Source organism: Panulirus ornatus, chromosome 51 (genome assembly GCF_036320965.1).
Source record: "Panulirus ornatus isolate Po-2019 chromosome 51, ASM3632096v1, whole genome shotgun sequence".
Taxonomy (NCBI): Eukaryota; Metazoa; Arthropoda; class Malacostraca; order Decapoda; family Palinuridae; genus Panulirus; species Panulirus ornatus.
Genome location: NC_092274.1, coordinates 5,654,489 through 5,675,530, shown reverse-complemented (window position 1 = coordinate 5,675,530; position 21,042 = coordinate 5,654,489). Strand labels below are relative to the sequence as shown.

Genomic DNA, 21,042 nt, shown 5'->3' with positions numbered 1-21,042 from the left:
GTATTTCTCACATACATTCTTCAAAGCAAACAACTGATCCACACATCCTCTACCACTTCTGAAACCACACTGCTCTTCCCCAATCTGATGCTCTGTACATGCCTTCACCCTCTCAATCAATACCCTCCCATATAATTTACCAGGAATACTAAACAAACTTATACCTCTGTAATTTGAGCACTCACTCTTTATCCCCTTTGCCTTTGTACAATGGCACTATGCACGCATTCCGCCAATCCTCAGGCACCTCACCATGAGTCATACATACATTAAATAACCTTACCAACCAGTCAACAATACAGTCACCCCCTTTTTTAATAAATTCCACTGCAATACCATCCAAACCTGCTGCCTTGCCGGCTTTCATCTTCCGCAAAGCTTTCACTACCTCTTCTCTGTTTACCAAATCATTTTCCCTAACCCTCTCACTTTGCACACCACCTCGACCAAAACACCCTATATCTGCCACTCTATCATCAAACACATTCAACAAACCTTCAAAATACTCACTCCATCTCCTCACATCACCACTACTTGTTATCACCTCCCCATTTGCACCCTTCACTGAAGTTCCCATTTGCTCCCTTGTCTTACGCACTTTATTTACCTCCTTCCAGAACATCTTTTTATTCTTCCTAAAATTTAATGATACTCTCTCACCCCAACTCTCATTTGCCCTTTTTTTCACCTCTTGCACCTTTCTCTTGACCTCCTGTCTCTTTCTTTTATACATCTCCCACTCAATTGCATTTTTTCCCTGCAAAAATCGTCCAAATGCCTCTCTCTTCTCTTTCACTAATACTCTTACTTCTTCATCCCACCACTCACTACCCTTTCTAATCAACCCACCTCCCACTCTTCTCATGCCACAAGCATCTTTTGCGCAATCCATCACTGATTCTCTAAATACATCCCATTCCTCCCCCACTCAAATTACAGAGGTATAAGTTTGTTGAGTATTCCTGGTAAATTATATGGGAGGGTATTGATTGAGAGGGTGAAGGCATGTACGGAGCATCAGATTGGGGAGCAGTGTGGTTGCAGAAGTGGTAGAGGATGTGTGGATCAGGTGTTTGCTTTGAAGAATGTATGTGAGAAATACTTAGAAAAGCAAATGGATTTGTATGTAGCATTTATGGATCTGGAGAAGGCATATGATAGAGTTGATAGAGATGCTCTGTGGAAGGTATTAAGAATATATGGTGTGGGAGGCAAGTTGTTAGAAGCAGTGAAAAGTTTTTATCGAGGATGTAAGGCATGTGTACGTGTAGGAAGAGAGGAAAGTGATTGGTTCTCAGTGAATGTAGGTTTGCGGCAGGGGTGTGTGATGTCTCCATGGTTGTTTAATTTGTTTATGGATGGGGTTGTTAGGGAGGTAAATGCAAGAGTTTTCGAAAGAGGGGCAAGTATGAAGTCTGTTGGGGATGAGAGAGCTTGGGAAGTGAGTAAGTTGTTCTTCGCTGATGATACAGCGCTGGTGGCTGATTCATGTGAGAAACTGCAGAAGCTGGTGACTGTGTTTGGTAAAGTGTGTGAACGAAGAAAGTTAAGAGTAAATGTGAATAAGAGCAAGGTTATTAGGTACAGTAGGGTTGAGGGTCAAGTCAATTGGGAGGTAAGTTTGAATGGAGAAAAACTGGAGGAAGTAAAGTGTTTTAGATATCTGGAAGTGGATCTGGCAGCGGATGGAACCATGGAAGCGGAAGTGGATCATAGGGTGGGGGAGGGGGCGAAAATCCTGGGAGCCTTGAAGAATGTGTGGAAGTCGAGAACATTATCTCGGAAAGCAAAAATGGGTATGTTTGAAGGAATAGTGGTTCCAACAATGTTGTATGGTTGCGAGGCGTGGGCTATGGATAGAGTTGTGCGCAGGAGGATGGATGTGCTGGAAATGAGATGTTTGAGGACAATGTGTGGTGTGAGGTGGTTTGATCGAGTAAGTAACGTATGGGTAAGAGAGATGTGTGGAAATAAAAAGAGCGTGGTTGAGAGAGCAGAAGAGGGTGTTTTGAAATGGTTTGGGCACATGGAGAGAATGAGTGAGGAAAGATTGACCAAGAGGATATATGTGTCGGAGGTGGAGGGAACGAGGAGAAGAGGGAGACCAAATTGGAGGTGGAAAGATGGAGTGAAAAAGATTTTGTGTGATCGGGGCCTGAACATGCAGGAGGATGAAAGGAGGGCAAGGAATAGAGTGAATTGGATCGATGTGGTATACCGGGGTTGACGTGCTGTCAGTGGATTGAATCAGGGCATGTGAAGCGTCTGGGGTAAACCATGGAAAGCTGTGTAGGTATGTATATTTGCGTGTGTGGACGTATGTATATACATGTGTATGGGGGTGGGTTGGGCCATTTCTTTCGTCTGTTTCCTTGCGCTACTTCGCAAACGCGGGAGACTGACAAAGCAAAAAAATATATATATATATATATATATATATATATATATATATATATATATATATATATATATATATATATATATATATTTTTTTTTTTTTTGCTTTGTCGCTGTCTCCCACGTTTGCGAGGTAGCGCAAGGAAACAGACGAAAGAAATGGCCCAACCCACCCCCATACACATGTATATATATACATCCACACACGCAAATATACATACCTACACAGCTTTCCATGGTTTACCCCAGACGCTTCACATGCCCCGATTCAATTCACTGACAGCACGTCAACCCCGGTATACCACATCGCTCCAATTCACTCTATTCCTTGCCCTCCTTTCACCCTCCTGCATGTTCAGGCCCCAATCACACAAAATCTTTTTCACTCCATCTTTCCACCTCCAATTTGGTCTCCCTCTTCTCCTCGTTCCCTCCACCTCCGACACATATATCCTCTTGGTCAATCTTTCCTCACTCATTCTCTCCATGTGCCCAAACCATTTCAAAACACCCTCTTCAGCTCTCTCAACCACGCTCTTTTTATTTCCACACATCTCTCTTACCCTTACGTTACTTACTCGATCAAACCACCTCACACCACACATTGTCCTCAAACATCTCATTTCCAGCACATCCATCCTCCTGCGCACAACTCTATCCATAGCCCACGCCTCGCAACCATACAACATTGTTGGAACCACTATTCCTTCAAACATACCCATTTTTGCTTTCCGAGATAATGTTCTCGACTTCCACACATTCTTCAAGGCTCCCAGAATTTTCGCCCCCTCCCCCACCCTATGATCCACTTCCGCTTCCATGGTTCCATCCGCTGCCAGATCCACTCCCAGATATCTAAAACACTTCACTTCCTCCAGTTTTTCTCCATTCAAACTCACCTCCCAATTGACTTGACCCTCAACCCTACTGTACCTAATAACCTTGCTCTTATTCACATTTACTCTTAACTTTCTTCTTTCACACACTTTACCAAACTCAGTGACCAGCTTCTGCAGTTTCTCACATGAATCAGCCACCAGCGCTGTATCATCAGCGAACAACAACTGACTCGCTTCCCAAGCTCTCTCATCCCCAACAGACTTCATACTTGCCCCTCTTTCCAAAACTCTTGCATTCACCTCCCTAACAACCCCATCCATAAACAAATTAAACAACCATGAAGACATCATACACCCCTGCCGCAAACCTACATTCACTGAGAACCAATCACTTTCCTCTCTTCCTACACGTACACATGCCTTACATCCTCGATAAAAACTTTTCACTGCTTCTAACAACTTGCCTCCCACACCATATATTCTTAATACCTTCCACAGAGCATCTCTATCAACTCTATCATATGCCTTCTCCAGATCCATAAATGCTACATACAAATCCATTTGCTTTTCTAAGTATTTCTCATATACATTCTTCAAAGCAAACATCTGATCCACACATCCTCTACCACTTCTGAAACCACACTGCTCTTCCCCAATCTGATGCTCTGTACATGCCTTCACCCTCTCAATCAATACCCTCCCATATAATTTACCAGGAATACTCAACAAACTTATACCTCTGTAATTTGAGCACTCACTCTTATCCCCTTTGCCTTTGTACAATGGCACTATGCACGCATTCCGCCAATCCTCAGGCACCTCGCCGTGAGTCATACATACATTAAATAACCTTACCAACCAGTCAACAATACAGTCACCCCCTTTTTTAATAAATTCCACTGCAATACCATCCAAACCTGCTGCCTTGCCGGCTTTCATCTTCCGCAAAGCTTTTACTACCTCTTCTCTGTTTACCAAATCATTTTCCCCAAACCCTCTCAATTTGCACACCACCTCGACCAAAACACCCTATATCTGCCACTCTATCATCAAACACATTCAACAAACCTTCAAAATACTCACTCCATCTCCTTCTCACATCACCAATACTTGTTATCACCTCCCCATATATATATATAAGCTATTTTTTTATTCTTTTTCAATCATACTTTGTCGCTGTCTCCCATGTTAGCGAGGTAGCACAAGGAAACAGACAAAAGAATGGCCCAACCCACTACATACACATGTATATATATAAACGCCAACACACCTATACATTTTTTCATATACATACATATATATATACATATACATATACATACATTTCCCTGGGGATAGGGGAGAAAGAATACTTCCCACGTATTCCCTGCGTGTCGTAGAAGGCGACTAAAAGGGGAGGGAGCGGGGGGCTGGAAATCCTCCCCTCTCAATTTTTTTTAATTTTCCAAAAGAAGGAACAGAGAAGGGGGCCACATGAGGATATTCCCTCAATGGCCCAGTCCTCAGTTCTTAACGCTACCTCGCTAACGCGGGAAATGGCGAATAGTTTGGAAAAAAAAACAAAAAAAAAACATATATATACACACATATACACTTGTACATATTCATACTTGCCACCTTCATCCACTCCCACCGCCACCCCACTACACATGAAATGGCATCCCCCTCCCCCCCATGCACGCACAAGGTAGCTCTAGGAAAAGAAAACAAAAGGCCACATTTGTTCACACTCATTCTCTAGCTGTCATGTGTAATACACAGAAACCACAGCTCCCTTTCCACATCCAGACCCAACAAAACTTTCCATGGTTTACCCCAGACACTTCACATGACCTGGTTTAATCCACTGATAGCACATCAACCTTGGTATACCACATCGTTCCAATTCACTCTATTCCTTGCACGCCTCTCACCCTCCTTGTATGTTCAGGCCCCGATTGCTCAAAATCTTTTTCAACCAATCTCTCTTACCCTTTCATTATTTACTCGATCAAACCACCTCACAGCACATACTGTCCTCAAACATTTCATTTCCAACACATCCACCCCCCTCCGTACAACCCTATCTATAGCCCATGCCTTTATACCATATAATATTGTTGAAATGAAGCTCAAGGGTAAAGGGGAAGAATGGTTTGGAAAAGTCTTGGGAGTAAAGTCAGGGGTTGGTGAGAGGACAAGAGCTAAGGAAGGAGTAGCACTACTGAATCAGGAGCTGTGGGAGGTGAGTAATGTGGCAGTTGAGGGTATAATTGGTGTACTTGGGGTATTCAGTGTTATGAATGGAAATAGTGAAGAGCTTGTGGATTCATGTGCTGAAAAAAGACTGGTGATTGGGAATACTTGGTTTAAATAGAGAGATACACATAAGTATTATGTATTTATTTCATTTTTTATACTTTGTCGCTGTCTCCCGCGTTTGCGAGGTAGCGCAAGGAAACAGACGAAAGAAATGGCCCAACCCCCCCCCATACACATGTATATACATACGTCCACACACGCAAATAAACATACCTACACAGCTTTCCATGGTTCACCCCAGACGCCTCACATGCCTTGATTCAATCCACTGACAGCACGTCAACCCCGGTATACCACATCGCTCCAATTCACTCTATTCCTTGCCCTCCTTTCACCCTCCTGCATGTTCAGGCCCCGATCACACAAAATCTTTTTCACTCCATCTTTCCACCTCCAATTTGGTCTCCCTCTTCTCCTCGTTCCCTCCACCTCCGACACATATATCCTCTTGGTCAATCTTTCCTCACTCATCCTCTCCATGTGCCCAAACCACTTCAAAACACCCTCTTCTGCTCTCTCAACCACGCTCTTTTTATTTCCACACATCTCTCTTACCCTCACGTTACTCACTCGATCAAACCACCTCACACCACACATTGTCCTCAAACATCTCATTTCCAGCACATCCATCCTCCTGCGCACAACTCTATCCATAGCCCACGCCTCGCAACCATACAACATTGTTGGAACCACTATTCCTTCAAACATACCCATTTTTGCTTTCTGAGATAATGTTCTCGACTTCCACACATTCTTCAAGGCCCCCAGAATTTTCGCCCCCTCCCCCACCCTATGATCCACTTCCGCTTCCATGGTTCCATCCGCTGCCAGATCCACTCCCAGATATCTAAAACACTTCACTTCCTCCAGTTTTTCTCCATTCAAACTCACCTCCCAATTGACTTGACCCTCAACCCTACTGTACCTAATAACCTTGCTCTTATTCACATTTACTCTTAACTTTCTTCTTCCACACACTTTACCAAACTCAGTCACCAGCTTCTGCAGTTTCTCACATGAATCAGCCACCAGCGCTGTATCATCAGCGAACAACAACTGACTCACTTCCCAAGCTCTCTCATCCCCAACAGACTTCATACTTGCCCCTCTTTCCAAAACTCTTGCATTTACCTCCCTAACAACCCCATCCATAAACAAATTAAACAACCATGGAGACATCACACACCCCTGCCGCAAACCTACATTCACTGAGAACCAATCACTTTCCTCTCTTCCTACACGTACACATGCCTTACATCCTCGATAAAAACTTTTCACTGCTTCTAACAACTTGCCTCCCACACCATATATTCTTAATACCTTCCACAGAGCATCTCTATCAACTCTATCATATGCCTTCTCCAGATCCATAAATGCTACATACAAATCCATTTGCTTTTCTAAGTATTTCTCACATACATTCTTCAAAGCAAACACCTGATCCACACATCCTCTACCACTTCTGAAACCACACTGCTCTTCCCCAATCTGATGCTCTGTACATGCCTTCACCCTCTCAATCAATACCCTCCCATATAATTTACCAGGAATACTCAACAAACTTATACCTCTGTAATTTGAGCACTCACTCTTATCCCCTTTGCCTTTGTACAATGGCACTATGCACGCATTCCGCCAATCCTCAGGCACCTCACCATGAGTCATACATACATTAAATAACCTTACCAACCAGTCAACAATACAGTCACCCCCTTTTTTAATAAATTCCACTGCAATACCATCCAAACCTGCTGCCTTGCCGGCTTTCATCTTCCGCAAAGCTTTCACTACCTCTTCTCTGTTTACCAAATCATTTTCCCCAACCCTCTCACTTTGCACACCATCTCGACCAAAACACCCTATATCTGCCACTCTATCATCAAACACATTCAACAAATCTTCAAAATACTCACTCCATCTCCTTCTCACATCACCACTACTTGTTATCACCTCCCCATTTGCGCCCTTCACTGAAGTTCCCATTTGCTCCCTTGTCTTACGCACTTTATTTACCTCCTTCCAGAACATCTTTTTATTCTCCCTAAAATTTAATGATACTCTCTCACCCCAACTCTCATCCGCCCTCTTTTTCACCTCTTGCACCTTTCTCTTGACCTCCTGTCTCTTTCTTTTATACATCTCCCACTCATTTGCATTTTTTCCCTGCAAAAATCGTCCAAATGCCTCTCTCTTCTCTTTCACTAACACTCTTACTTCTTCATCCCACCACTCACTACCCTTTCTAATCAACCCACCTCCCACTCTTCTCATGCCACAAGCATCCTTTGCGCAATCCATCACTGATTCCCTAAATACATCCCATTCCTCCCCCACTCCCCTTACTTCCATTGTTCTCACCTTTTTCCATTCTGTACTCAGTCTCTCCTGGTACTTCCTCACACAGGTCTCCTTCTCAAGCTCACTCACTCTCACCACCCTCTTCACCCCAACATTCACTCTTCTTTTCTGAAAACCCATACAAATCTTCACCTTAGCCTCCACAAGATAATGATCAGACATCCCTCCAGTTGCACCTCTCAGCACATTAACATCCAAAAGTCTCTCTTTCGCACGCCTGTCAATTAACACGTAATCCAATAACGCTCTCTGGCCATCTCTCCTACTTACATAAGTATACTTATGTATATCTCGCTTTTTAAACCAGGTATTCCCAATCATCAGTCCTTTTTCAGCACATAAATCTACAAGCTCTTCACCATTTCCATTTACAACACTGAACACCCCATGTATACCAATTATTCCCTCAACTGCCACATTACTCACCTTTGCATTCAAATCACCCATCACTATAACCCGGTCTCGTGCATCAAAACCACCAACACACTCATTCAGCTGCTCCCAAAACACTTGCCTCTCTTGATCTTTCTTCTCATGCCCAGGTGCATATGCACCAATAATCACCCACCTCTCTCCATCAACTTTCAGTTTTACCCATATTAATCGAGAATTTACTTTCTTACACTCTATCACATACTCCCACAACTCCTGTTTCAGGAGTATTGCTACTCCTTCCCTTGCTCTTGTCCTCTCACTAACCCCTGACTTTACTCCCCAGACATTCCCAAACCACTCTTCCCCTTTACCCTTGAGCTTCGTTTCACTCAGAGCCAAAACATCCAGGTTCCTTTCCTCAAACATACTACCTATCTCTCCTTTTTTCACATCTTGGTTACATCCACACACATTTAGGCACCCCACTCTGAGCCTTCAAGGAGGATGAGCACTCCCCGCGTGACTCCTTCTTCTGTTTCCCATTTTAGAAAGTTAATACAAGGAGGGGAGGATTTCTGGCCCCCCGCTCCCGTCCCCTCTAGTCGCTTTCTACGACACGCGAGGAATACGTGGGAAGTATTCTTTCACCCCTATCCCCAGGGATATTATACATATATATACATATACACATACACACACATACACATACATACGCACATATACACACCCACACACATACATATATACATATGAAAAATGTAAGAAACAATTTAGAAAACTGAAACTTCTAGCTTGAAATGAATGAAAAAAATGAATGTCACATAATGGTTCAACCTCTGGCTATGGAAAAAAGGAAATGTATAATTTATTTACACAAACGTCAATAGCAGTTCTCATCAATTCAACCACTGTACCAACAAGCTTCAATGTCTAAGCCACACTTTTCTCCAATTTCACTATTTTCCTTCACATTTTCAATTGTGTCTGAAGGTTCTACTTCAAGAGTGATTGTTTTTCCAGTAAGGGTCTTCACATCTTGGTTACATCCACACACATTTAGGCACCCCACTTATGTATAATGTATAATGTATATGTCTGTATATGTACATGTATATGTATGTGAATGTATATGTACGTGTATGGGCGTTTATGGATATATATGTGTATATGAGTGGATGGGCCATTCTTCCTCTGTTTCCTGGTGCCACCTCACTGATGCGGGAAACAGCGATCAAGTGTAATACATAAATAAATTAATGTATATGTACGTGTATATGCATGTATGTACATATGTGTGTATATGAGAGGATGGGTCTTTCTTCATCTCTTTCCTGGCACTACCTCATGTGGTAAACAGTGATCAAGTATAATAAATAAATGAATATATAATGACCTTGCATACCTTTTAAATATGAGTCTGCATGGTGACATCAGAAAAGCTAACATCTGCTAGAAGGTATGATGGATGGGAAGAACGACAAGTTTCCACATTCACATACAAATATACTTAACATATTACATGGATTGAAAGACAGCACTTTACAGAGATTAGTCAGGTGTACAGACATCTTCACCGAGGATCAGGTCTTTACTCTGATAGCATTTTCACGATAAGAATAATATTGTAATTAAAATGAAATGGCCTTCTATCAGAGTTTGCTACACAGGGAAACTAATCTCTAAAATCCTAAGCAAGGCTGAAAGCCACTCTAAGAAACTCACAATACTCCATCATGAAGACCAAAGCAACACACTGACTCATAAGAGCATGAATTACCAACACAAAGTTTCATCATGAGTACCACAGCAACACACTGGCTGACAAGATTATGAGTTAGCATCACTGACCCCAAAAAATACTTGGCTAATATAATTACATTACAATTTTGTACAAGGGTTACCAAAAACAGCATATTTACGTAGAAATGCTATCGAGTATCAGAGAAATATACTTCATTCATATATATTTCTAGGTACAATGCCGAGGGTGACCCCACTGAGGTGATGCTGGTGGATCTCCAGATGTGTCGTCTTTCCTCACTAGCCAATGATCTTGCACATCTTTTATATACGAGTCTGCATGGTGACATCAGAAAAGCTAACATAGGAAATTTCCTAGCCACCTACTACAATGCCTTCAGCAAAGTTATGGAGGCAGGCGAGGCAACATTACCATTCACCCTACAGGAGCTTCATCAAGAGTACAAGGACAAGCAAGACTATGGATTAATGTTGGGAGTCATGTCATTAAATATCATTCTGGCAGAGGATCATGAGATTCTTGATTTGAGTAATCTTAAAGAAGGAGATTTACCAGAGCGTATGGAGGAGTGTTATGCAAAAGGAAGGGACAAATTTAAGCTTAAACCAGATTTTAAATCTCGCTTTCTTGCCTTGTTTAATGATATGGTTGAACATGGCACTGTCAATTAATTGTGTAGATGTTGTTGAAGTTAATATAAGCAAACAATCTATTAGCATCAATGATTACTACTCAAATATGTTGCATACAATTTTCAGAAGTCACAAATTTTACAAATTCAATCCTTCCATACTGTGTATAAACTTTTCTTTAACTCTCACCCTCATATTCCTTCAGTCTATCCTTCCACCTCAGGGATGGACTTTTTTCTCTCATATTCCACATATCTCATATTGCTCTTCATCATTACAATATATTTTGAGTCACACCCTCAAAAAGCCCCAACATATCCTCTAAGAAGTACCAGTATACCCTTTACACCCCAACACACATTTTAACAGGTCTTACCACAAAATATAATTAGCTTCATTGCAATCTCTCATACATTCCATCATGTCTTTTGATAAACCTCAGAACATCCAGTAACAAGCCACACCACATCCTCTAACAAACTTCACCATGTCGTCTGATAAGCCTCACTACACATATCATGCCACACCACATCCGCATCCTCTAACAAACCTTACCACACAAAACATGCTACACCATATCCCTTGATGAGCCTCACCACATCTAACACGTCACACTGCATCCTCTAACAAGCCTCAACACACCAAACAACCCACACTATATCCTTTGGCAAGCTTCACCACACCTAACAGGCCACCCTACATCCTCTTACAACCCCCTAACATGCTTATGAATTTACACTCTTTACATTCGTAGCTTCCTTGAAAGTATCAGTAACACATTCATTAATAATCTTTTCTTCTTGGGTTAATTTCTCTGGACATGTGGTTGGTTACAGGTTGAGGAGAACATCATCTGGAACAGTAATATCGAAATTAGGAATAACTACCATGACAATGAGCAAAAGCTGCATCCCTCCATTCTCAGTACCATGGGATTAACGAGGTGGCACATCATGTCATCTGACTTTTAAGACTATCATCCTGCCGGACATAAAATATTCCCACCATAAGCAAGTACAGATGCTCCTCTACTTACACTGGTACAATTTTTTACTTTACAATGGTGTGATATTCAACACTTTATTACAAAATAGGCATTGTGTTAGATGATTTGTCCCACTGTAAGCTAATGTAAGTGTTCTGAGAACTTTTAAGGTAGGCTAGGCTTAGCTATGATGTTCAGTAGGTTAGGTGTACAGAATTAAATGTACATATCAAATGTATTTTCAACTTACAATGGGTTTATCGGAATGCAACCCCATCGTAAGTCACGAAGCATCTGTATAGAATTTGCTATTCAAATGAAACGTGATGCATACAAAACATTTTAAATGTTTTTTCTTTTTTTACTGTATGATGTGTAAGGTTCTGTATGTTGTATGGCAATGGAGCAACTAGAGTTATAGTGGGATACTCAGCTTGATCATGTTATGGATTAGTTTTTCCAAGTCTGAAAAATGAGAGACATGATGCAGAGCAGTAGGAGGGAGAGCTGAGTGGTTTAGAGGGTTTCATATTGGTACTACAGTGTCCACAAAAGACACTGTCTGCCATCCTTACCCAATAAATTTTCAAGGAATATCCAAGGTTTAGGTTTATTGTGGGTAAAAAGCATATAATACTCTCATGTGAAATCATCATACATCTGAATGCAGAGAGTTGTGTTTCTAACAGTGAGAGCACCAAAATCCTGCCTCTGTGTACTTCAGGCTATCTTGAGGGAAGGACATTTTTTCTGTACTCTTTCTGGCTGCCACTTCATTTTGGGAATTTTGACTCTAGGAACTGTAGTTCTTTCACCTGTGCTTTAAGATGACTGGCTCTTATATTTCTATAGAGGAGTAAACCTGAATTCTTGCCTGGAGGCAAGAAAATGTGGGTACACATTAGACTTCTAGATGCACTCAGAATGCACGATCAGGTGGCTAACTACAGCCACAACTCTATTCCCTCACCTCATTCACGAGATCAAGACCCACTGGACCTGAAACACTAAAGTACTTCATTAACCTTGTCAGTTTCATACTCAAATGTCTGCAGATGATAATCAAGGCCAAAGGAGAAGTGACAAAGTACTAAAATGTAAGTGTGGCATGGCCTTTGAAAATTTATGGGGACGCAGACAAGATGTTTGTGGATATCATATGTTGGCAAGCTTCCAGATGTTGGGGACTTTGTTCTGTAGCCAGGAGTGATTGAAGAAGGCTGTAAGTGCTTTGAGTGCATTTGGGCTAAAGAGTTTTATAAGGAATTTTCATATGCTGTCAGTACTTGTTCTATGAGAGCTTTTTTAAGGTTTTAATTATATTACATGTGTCATTGGGAGTGAAGGTTGGGTGGACTTTCTCATGGTTTTTCTGTTCAAGGGCATGGTTGATTTGTGGCTCATTTTTGAGTCATTTCATGACTATGTATGCTCTTTGGCAAGGGCAATGCTGGTGCTGGGTTGGTGCAAAAGTGGGAAGAGCAAAGTGGGGGCTGGGTTGGTGCAGAGGGTATTGGAAGAGCGATGTAGGGGCTAGATTAATGCACAATGCATGAATTTCCCTTATTATGCAACACCGTTGGGTTTTGCAGGTCATTGTGTTGAGGAAGGAGTAACCTAACCTAACCTAACCTAACCTAACCTAACCTAACCTAACCTAACCTTTCAGTGATTTGGTTAATGGTTTTGCCTATGCTAATTTCTTTGTTCCATGAGGTCTGCAACATGTAGAGAAATTTGGGTTATATTTCTTTCTAAGTCCTTGTGTGTTCATTTTTGCACACAGGCAGATTAGAGAGGTATGAGTGTATTAAGTGAATTCATGTAAAACAAGAAATACCCAAAATACCCGAGCTATAGCATGATGACCTAAAGAAGAGGCCCATGGTACAGAAGACTGTTATACAAAACTAAGAAGGAAGTAGATGCTTTAATCATGAAAATTTTAACTTTAAACTTCTATTACAACAAAACTCTCTTAGAATCTAGTTTATTTACAAACTTGTGGCTGTCCTTATCCGGAGAGTAAATGATCCCAAGCAGACAGGTGAAATGGTGAGTTACCATACATTTCCTAGTTCAACCTTAAAGTGAATTCAAGTAATTATTACACACAAGCACAGTAACATATAGTATTCATATGCAAACAGTTATTCATCTCAAATAACTACACATTCAAATCTAATTAAATAATTTTGTGAAAGGTCTCAGAAAAGGACAACTGTATTTTCCTGTGTTACATGTACTGCAAATTACACACCATTATGAATATGGAAAAAAATTACATGTCATATATTCCCATGTAATTATGATGTCACATGGCTGTATCTTTGGAAAACATGGTATTCAATGATGTTACAATTGTTATAGCAACAGTGATGAACCAATAATGTAAATAACAAAAAAGTAAATATCTAGTCAACATAATTATACACAAAAGATCACAGACATTATGTAAAAAAAGAGATGAAGGGAAGGAAAGTGCAAATTATATAAGGTTCAATTCAAGGAGGTATGGATGTGTAACTTCAACAAACAAATGTATGGATATACAAAGTTTAACTTAAAATGATATAGATACATAAGGTTCAAGATATGAAGCTACTGATTTATGGGGTTCAACTTAAGAACGTATGGATGCATAAGGTTCAACACATGAAGGTATGGATATATGAATTGTGCATGATGGTTAATTTCTCATTATAAGGAAAAAGGAATATTCATAGATCAATAACACAGTCAACCCTTCATTCCACTGATGTTTCTTTATCTGAATTCACCAAAATGTGGAAGACCAGCCATAAAGATACAACTCATTTGGACTTTGAATTATCTATAAATGGCAGTGCAAATTTACCTACACTGCTCCAAAATCCTTCACCTGGCTTAAAGATGTGTGAAACTCAGTTTCAAAAACTTAAAATTTTACAAAATTCATAGCAATATCAGACTTTTCACCTTTTGTAAAGAGAAATTTAGTTATAGCAATGTTACTCTGAGACTTCAAACTTTAAAATTTGTAACATCTATATCAAATGAAAATTATTCATATTTCTATGCTTTTTAATCAACTCCTGGCTTTCAACAGTCAGATCCAGCTTGTACCAGAACATGGTTTTCAATACTCAGATCCTGTCTCCCAGCAGCAAGACCCAAGAAAGCCAAAACTTTCGGCCTGGAGCCTCTTGTAGACTCGATAGTTATTGAACTGGATTAGATATCAAAAAATTCATTGGAATCTTTGGAGTGTCTCTAGCTTGAAAGAAAAATCTTGGATCACACAGCTACTGAGGGGTTTCATACAGGTCTCAATTTGTACTTGAAAGTATGGATTCTATCTTCTGAGCATGAAATTACAGAAAGATTACTGCTTGCCTCACATCTCAACTCTGTATACGTAATGCGCACCTTAGTCAACTTTTTTTCATATTACACAGTTTCCTACATCTCTGGCATAAAAATTTCTTGTATAGTTCAGTTTCATTTTAGGTAATATTCAAACTTTCAAGCTTCCAGTCTTAAGGTTAATGTTCTGCCATTTCCCAAGAGTCAGGCATCAAAAGATATTCTTATGATACATGCAAATCCTCATGCTCATGTGGATTCCTATTTCCTGAAACAGTCTTTACATTCCCAGGGTCTCCTCAATCACCAGTGTTTTTTCCTATTAAGACAGGGGGAACCTTGCATAGTTCAACTGCTTCCTTTTTAATATATCTTAATGCATGAATGTTCTATTTAGCTTGAGGTAAATGTATGCATTCTAGTCTGACAGTGCATTTAGTGCTCTTTTGCTATTACTGGCTTTGCCTTGCTTTCACCTCATATCTGTATATTTTTCTTGTCCAAGGGCCACATTAGGTAATGATACCTGGAGTAAACTGTACAAGTAGATAATGATGTCAGCAGAGAAGAGCTTCACCAGCCTGTTTAGTTATCTAAATAATATGCAACCAACACTGTGAGGCTGGAAATCTCCCTCAAGGATTCATTGTGGGGCAAGATAATGGTATAGCTGTTCTTTATGACAGTTATGGATGTTTCCAGAAGCACATAAACTGAAACCTTCGGCAGTATAAATTTGCTTTGGTTCAAAGAGAGCTGTCAAAAACTTTCTTTGAGTCTACTTACATTTTCGTACAACTTCATAGCTCCCCTCTGCATTTCTACAAAATGATCTTATTAAAGGACGGTCAACTCTTTTTTTCAAATACTCCCATATTCAAATTTTTCTTCTCCAGTATGAGTAAGTTTATGTTTGTTAAGGCTTGTAATATGTGTGAACAGTTTCCCACATTCCTCACAAAGAAACATTTTCTCACCAGCATGAATATTCATATGGGTTTTCAGGCCAATTCGCCTTAAGAATCTCTTCCCACACTCAACACACTCAAACTTTTTCTCACCAATGTGAATATTAATATGAGTTCTTAGATCATTCTTTCTAATGAATCTTTTTCCACAATCTTCACACTCATACTTCCTCCTACCTGTGTGAATGAGTTCATGAATATTAAGACTTCTCTTCATATTGAACAATTTCCCACACTCCTCACATTCAAAGCTTTTCATACCCATGTGAATCAGCTTATGTCTATTAAGGTAACTCTTCAAAGAAAATAATTTGCCACATTCTGCACATTCAAACTTTTTTTCACCTGTATGAATAAGCTTATGTGTGTTAAGGATGTCCTTTTGCATGAAATGTTTCCCACATTCTTCACATTCAAACCGTTTTTCACCTGTGTGAATGAGTGTATGCCTGCTAAGGTGACCCTTTTTAGTAAATAATTTCCCACATACTTCACATTCAAACTTTTTTTCACCAGTATGAATAAGCATATGGCTGGTAAGGTTTCCTTTTTGAGCCAATAGTTTCCCACATTCCTCACACTCAAATTTTTTCTCACCCGAGTGAATTAACTTATGCTTGTGAAGGTGGCTCTTCCTATAAAACATTCTTCCACATTCCTCACATTCAAACTTTTTCTCACCTGAATGAATAATTTTATGTCTGTAAAGGTTGGTCCTGTGACTGAATAGTTTTCCACATTCTTCACACTGAAACTTTCTTTCTCTTGAGTGTAAAATCTGATGTTCAAGGGGGTTCCCCCAAGGAAGCAGATTCCCAGATTCCTCATATTTAAACTTTTTGTTACCCAAGTGGAGAAGCTTATGCCTGTTGAGGTTACCTTTATGAAAGAACAGTTTTCCACATTCCTCGCATTCGAATTTCTCACCCAAGTGAATAAGCTTATGGCTCTTAAGGTTTCCTTTATGAGTGAAAAGTTTTCCACATTCTTCACATTCAAACTTTTCACCCGAGTGAACAAGTTTATGTCTGTTAAGTTGGCACTTCTCCAGGAAGAATTTCCCACATTCCTCACACTCAAACTTTTTCTCTCCTAAGTGAATAAGCTTATGCCTCTTGAGGTGGCTATTATGAGCAAACATTTTCATACATTCATCACATTCAAAATTTTTCTCACCAGAGTGAATGAGTTTATGCCTGTTCAGGTGGCTCTTTTCAGTAAACAGTTTCCCACATTCCTCACATTCAAACTTTTTCTCACCTGAATGGGTAAGCTTATGCCTATTAAGCTGGCACTTCCGAGTGAACAGTTTCCGACATTCTCCACATTCAAACTTTTTCTCATCCAAATGAATAAGTTTATGCCTATTGAAGCAGTACTTTTGAGTGAAGACTTTCCCACATTCCTCACATTCAAATTTTGTCTCACTTGAATGAATAAACTTGTGTCTGTTAAGATTGCTCCTATGATTGAAGAGTTTTCCACATTCTTCACATTTAAACCTCTTTAAATCAGAAAGAATGAGCTCATGACTGTTAAGATGGCTGTTCTGTGTAAACAGTTTTCCACATTCCTTAAGTTCAAACTTCTGTTCACCTGAGTTAATCAGATCATGATTGTCAAGTATGCCATTTCCAATGAACAATTTATCACATTCTTCATATTCAAACTTTTTCTCACCTAAGTGAACAAGCTTATGACTGTTAAGGTGGCTCTTTTCAAAGAACAGTTTTCCACATGCTTCACACTTGAACTCTTCACCTATATGAATATTAACATGACTTTTCAGGTCATCAATATTCCCTGCAAAACTTTCTGTATACTCACATTCATACATTCTTTCCCCCTTTGTGAATAAGCTTGTGTATTACAAAAGTGTCCCACTGAATTTATAGTTTCTCACTTTCAATTTCCTTTCTTTACCTGCATAAATAAACTTACATCTGAAATAATTCTTTTATGTGAATAGTCTTTCATACTCACACTCAGTCTTTTATAATCTATGAATTACTTGTGACTGTGCAATTCTGCCCATGAATGCATCAAATGCAACTCAATATTATCAGCTGTCACCTACAATACTCACAAGTCAATCAAGTACTGTACTCCAGGTAGAAGCACAATCAACTGTTTACAAATGGAAAAACACGTAGTTATTCAATTCTAATTCATGCACAATACTTCCATGTAAATATCTCTTCTTTACCCTCTAAATATACAAAGAAATGTGTCTAATGATACTATTATCATAAATAAATTATGAAAGATTTCAAGTTCTCTTCCTGGGAAAGCTAAACCACTGAGCAAGTACTCTAAGGAACAGCCTCTCCTGATCTACTAAGGAAAACTAATCTTAAATCTTGTAAGTTGTGCCCAGGAGAAAGGATGAAGCTTATTCTAGAGAAGATAGATGAGGAATGTCCTCAGTCTTGTCTGGAGGGTTAATATTTCATAACATATCCAGCTCTTGACAACTGGACATTAGCTGTTTGTGCTCCTGTTTCTGTCAAGTACATCACTTCTGTATCTGGAACAACATATGAAATTAAACTTGCATCTTTCTATACTTTTATGTATCATATAAGCATGAATATAAGCAACTATGAGTGTCAACTGCCTTTACTAATCTACTTGTGTTAAGATATAATCAAAAGTGTAATCTCACCCAATTTAATCAAAGTCAAGTTATTTCATGCATCTGACAACTGGAAACTGAAGTATTAGGCATATTTCAATGACCTATCCAATAAAAACTACAGATTACAAAGTCCTCAAGCATTATCACAATACATGCCCCTGATATATTTGCACATCAAACATCTATGATGCACTCCCATTACACAGCTCTAACATACTCACACACATACCCTAAATGGACACCCACAATACATAACCCTAATGTTCTTGATGCTCTCCCACATGACACAGGCCTACTTCATTTCAGTACAGAAGATAATTGTATTGCCTAATTTCCTGCCATGAGTTAAATTCAGTATAAAAAAATACAAACTTTTGATACTATAATATGTATACAATAAAAATTTGAACATCCCATCTTTCAGCACTCCTGATTTATACCATCTGAAATCATAAATTCTAACTACTATGCAAACTAACATTACTGCATGCCCTATATTCTAATCTGTCCATCACACCACAGAGGTTAGCAATGTTATTCTTGACTTATTATACCTACAAGAATGAGTCTACAAAGAGACTGATGGATGCCACTGTGACAACGTTACATCCTGCATACACTACGTGTACTTGTATGATATGAAACAGGATTGATACATTCCCACATCACACTCCTTAGGCTTTGTAAGCCACAGAGGTCTGATGCATTGACATTATTGCTTCTAGTAACTTACCTACAATGGATTCCATTTCTTTCACTTAAAAATCCCAACATAAACTTTTTAAGTATTCTAAGAAGTTTTATTTTCTATGTAATTTGAGAATTCATTCCATCTTGCTTGATAAAACAAATATATTAATGTTTTAGCCCACTCATCCTTTGGCTATACAATTTTCTGTGTAACCCTAAGTACTCTTGTACCAAATGATATGGTTTCACCTCTATAATTTCATCTCCCTAAAAACTTGCATCAACTAAATTTTCTCTGAAGTTTATTCTCATTTACATAGGATGAACGAAATACAAGGATGCATCTTTAGTGTGAAATAACTATACAAAATTAATATCCTCAACTTCATGTGTTGGAAAAAGGGTAGGGTTTTTGACATAATTTCTTTTTAAAGTTTTCCAAAAACAATCCCTCCATCTTCAACAAGCTTCATAATTTCTCACCAACATCCCACCATCCGAGTGTTAAACACACACCCTGTAATGACTTTGTCTTACTTTAGTCTTCACTGACTTTTCATGGATTTTTCTGCAGCCTTACTTTCTTCATACTCTACTTTTATAATTACTTTTTTTGGAGTTACTCTCATAGAAACACATCCTTTTACACCTTCGAAATAAATAAACCATGCACAAGCCAATGTGAATAATCATACAATGTCATGTAATGCACGTCAAAATTATACCAGTTAACAAAAGGAAAACGTTTTTAAATTGTCAAAATGTAGAAAATCAATATCCAAACATAGGCTACATCCTCTTTACTATAACCACAGAAGGGCTGCATCTTTATAAAAATATCTTTTCAGTTTTATATCTTTCATGAAAGATCTTCATGTACTCTATATCAGATCATATAAGCCTAGAACACCAACTTTCACATCCTGCACCTCTTCATACATTTCCTTTTATCACAGAGAGAAGAAAATCAATCAATTAATTATTTTACGACAGGCCTTCAATACTGTGGTAAGTCAGTACCACACAACCTTGCATTGACAGCAGCATAAACCAGCTGGAAATACATGTTTAGTAAAATCTAAAGAAACTATCAAATGCTCAGTAAAGTCTGAAGAAACAAATATCATTTCATAATAATTTTGTTATATTAGTTTTGACCCTTTGGACCATGATGGTTCAACCCTAGAGCAAAACGGTTTGACCCTACGGTTCATCTGTCGTACTCATGGGGAGACAATTACAGTGGGTAATGTCAGAGAGAACATCAAGTACAACATCATAAAATAACATGTTTTGATCACAAATATCATGCATACTTTTTTGTTCCAGTAAAGAGGTGGTGGGGGACTGGTTCCTGCTGAGGAGATGTGAACAAGATATCCCATTTGGTATATACCCAGCTGGTGTATCTTATCTTCTGGTCAGCCTATTTTGGTGTAAATCACAGTCAAGTGTCACTTTTCTCCCGTCTTGGTCCCTTCCCGATGACAGATATGAACCCCCAAATATTTCCAACTCCACCTCGACCGTCGAGATGATGGAGTGGTTGCCATGGACGCTTCTCATACATATTATTAGAGAAAGTTTCTCTCTCTCGCTTAATGTGGTTTAATTCTTGTTTAGGACAGGAGGCAGATTACCCTCGAACATTGTATGGGCTGCGGGGTTGCCTGTTAATTACCTGGTGGTGCCTACATCGAAACTGCTGCTTTTCATACATAATTAAAAGGAAAGTTGTGGCCCAGTGTTGCC

General features: G+C 39.3%; 2 protein-coding genes across 3 annotated transcripts in view; one reads left to right on the top strand and one right to left on the bottom strand.

The window, feature by feature from the left end:
* The window catches only part of LOC139764878 (uncharacterized), a 24,524-nt gene extending 9,822 nt beyond the window's left edge, over positions 1-14,702 (top strand). Inside the window, exon 3 of the mRNA XM_071691923.1 lies at positions 10,244-14,702. Within this exon, the coding sequence (XP_071548024.1) occupies positions 10,244-10,703 (460 nt within the window). The 3' untranslated portion in view covers positions 10,704-14,702. The remainder of the gene's footprint in view (positions 1-10,243) is intronic.
* LOC139764877 (uncharacterized) lies at positions 13,567-21,042 on the bottom strand. 2 transcript variants are annotated; one of them, XM_071691922.1, is made up of 2 exons: positions 20,972-21,042; positions 13,567-18,489 (listed from the first exon to the last, which is right to left on the bottom strand). In XM_071691922.1, the coding sequence occupies exon 2, from the start codon at positions 17,797-17,799 to the stop codon at positions 15,856-15,858; it is 1,944 nt and encodes a 647-aa protein (XP_071548023.1). In that variant the 5' UTR covers positions 17,800-18,489; positions 20,972-21,042; the 3' UTR covers positions 13,567-15,855. The 2 variants fall into 2 exon arrangements, with proteins under 2 accessions (XP_071548023.1, XP_071548022.1); XM_071691921.1 differs by lacking the exon at positions 20,972-21,042 and adding an exon at positions 20,607-20,953.

Bases quoted from the DNA above. Each gene is read 5' to 3' on its own strand.
- LOC139764877 (XM_071691922.1), bottom strand. From the start codon at position 17,799: ATGTATGAATGTGAGTATACAGAAAGTTTTGCAGGGAATATTGATGAC.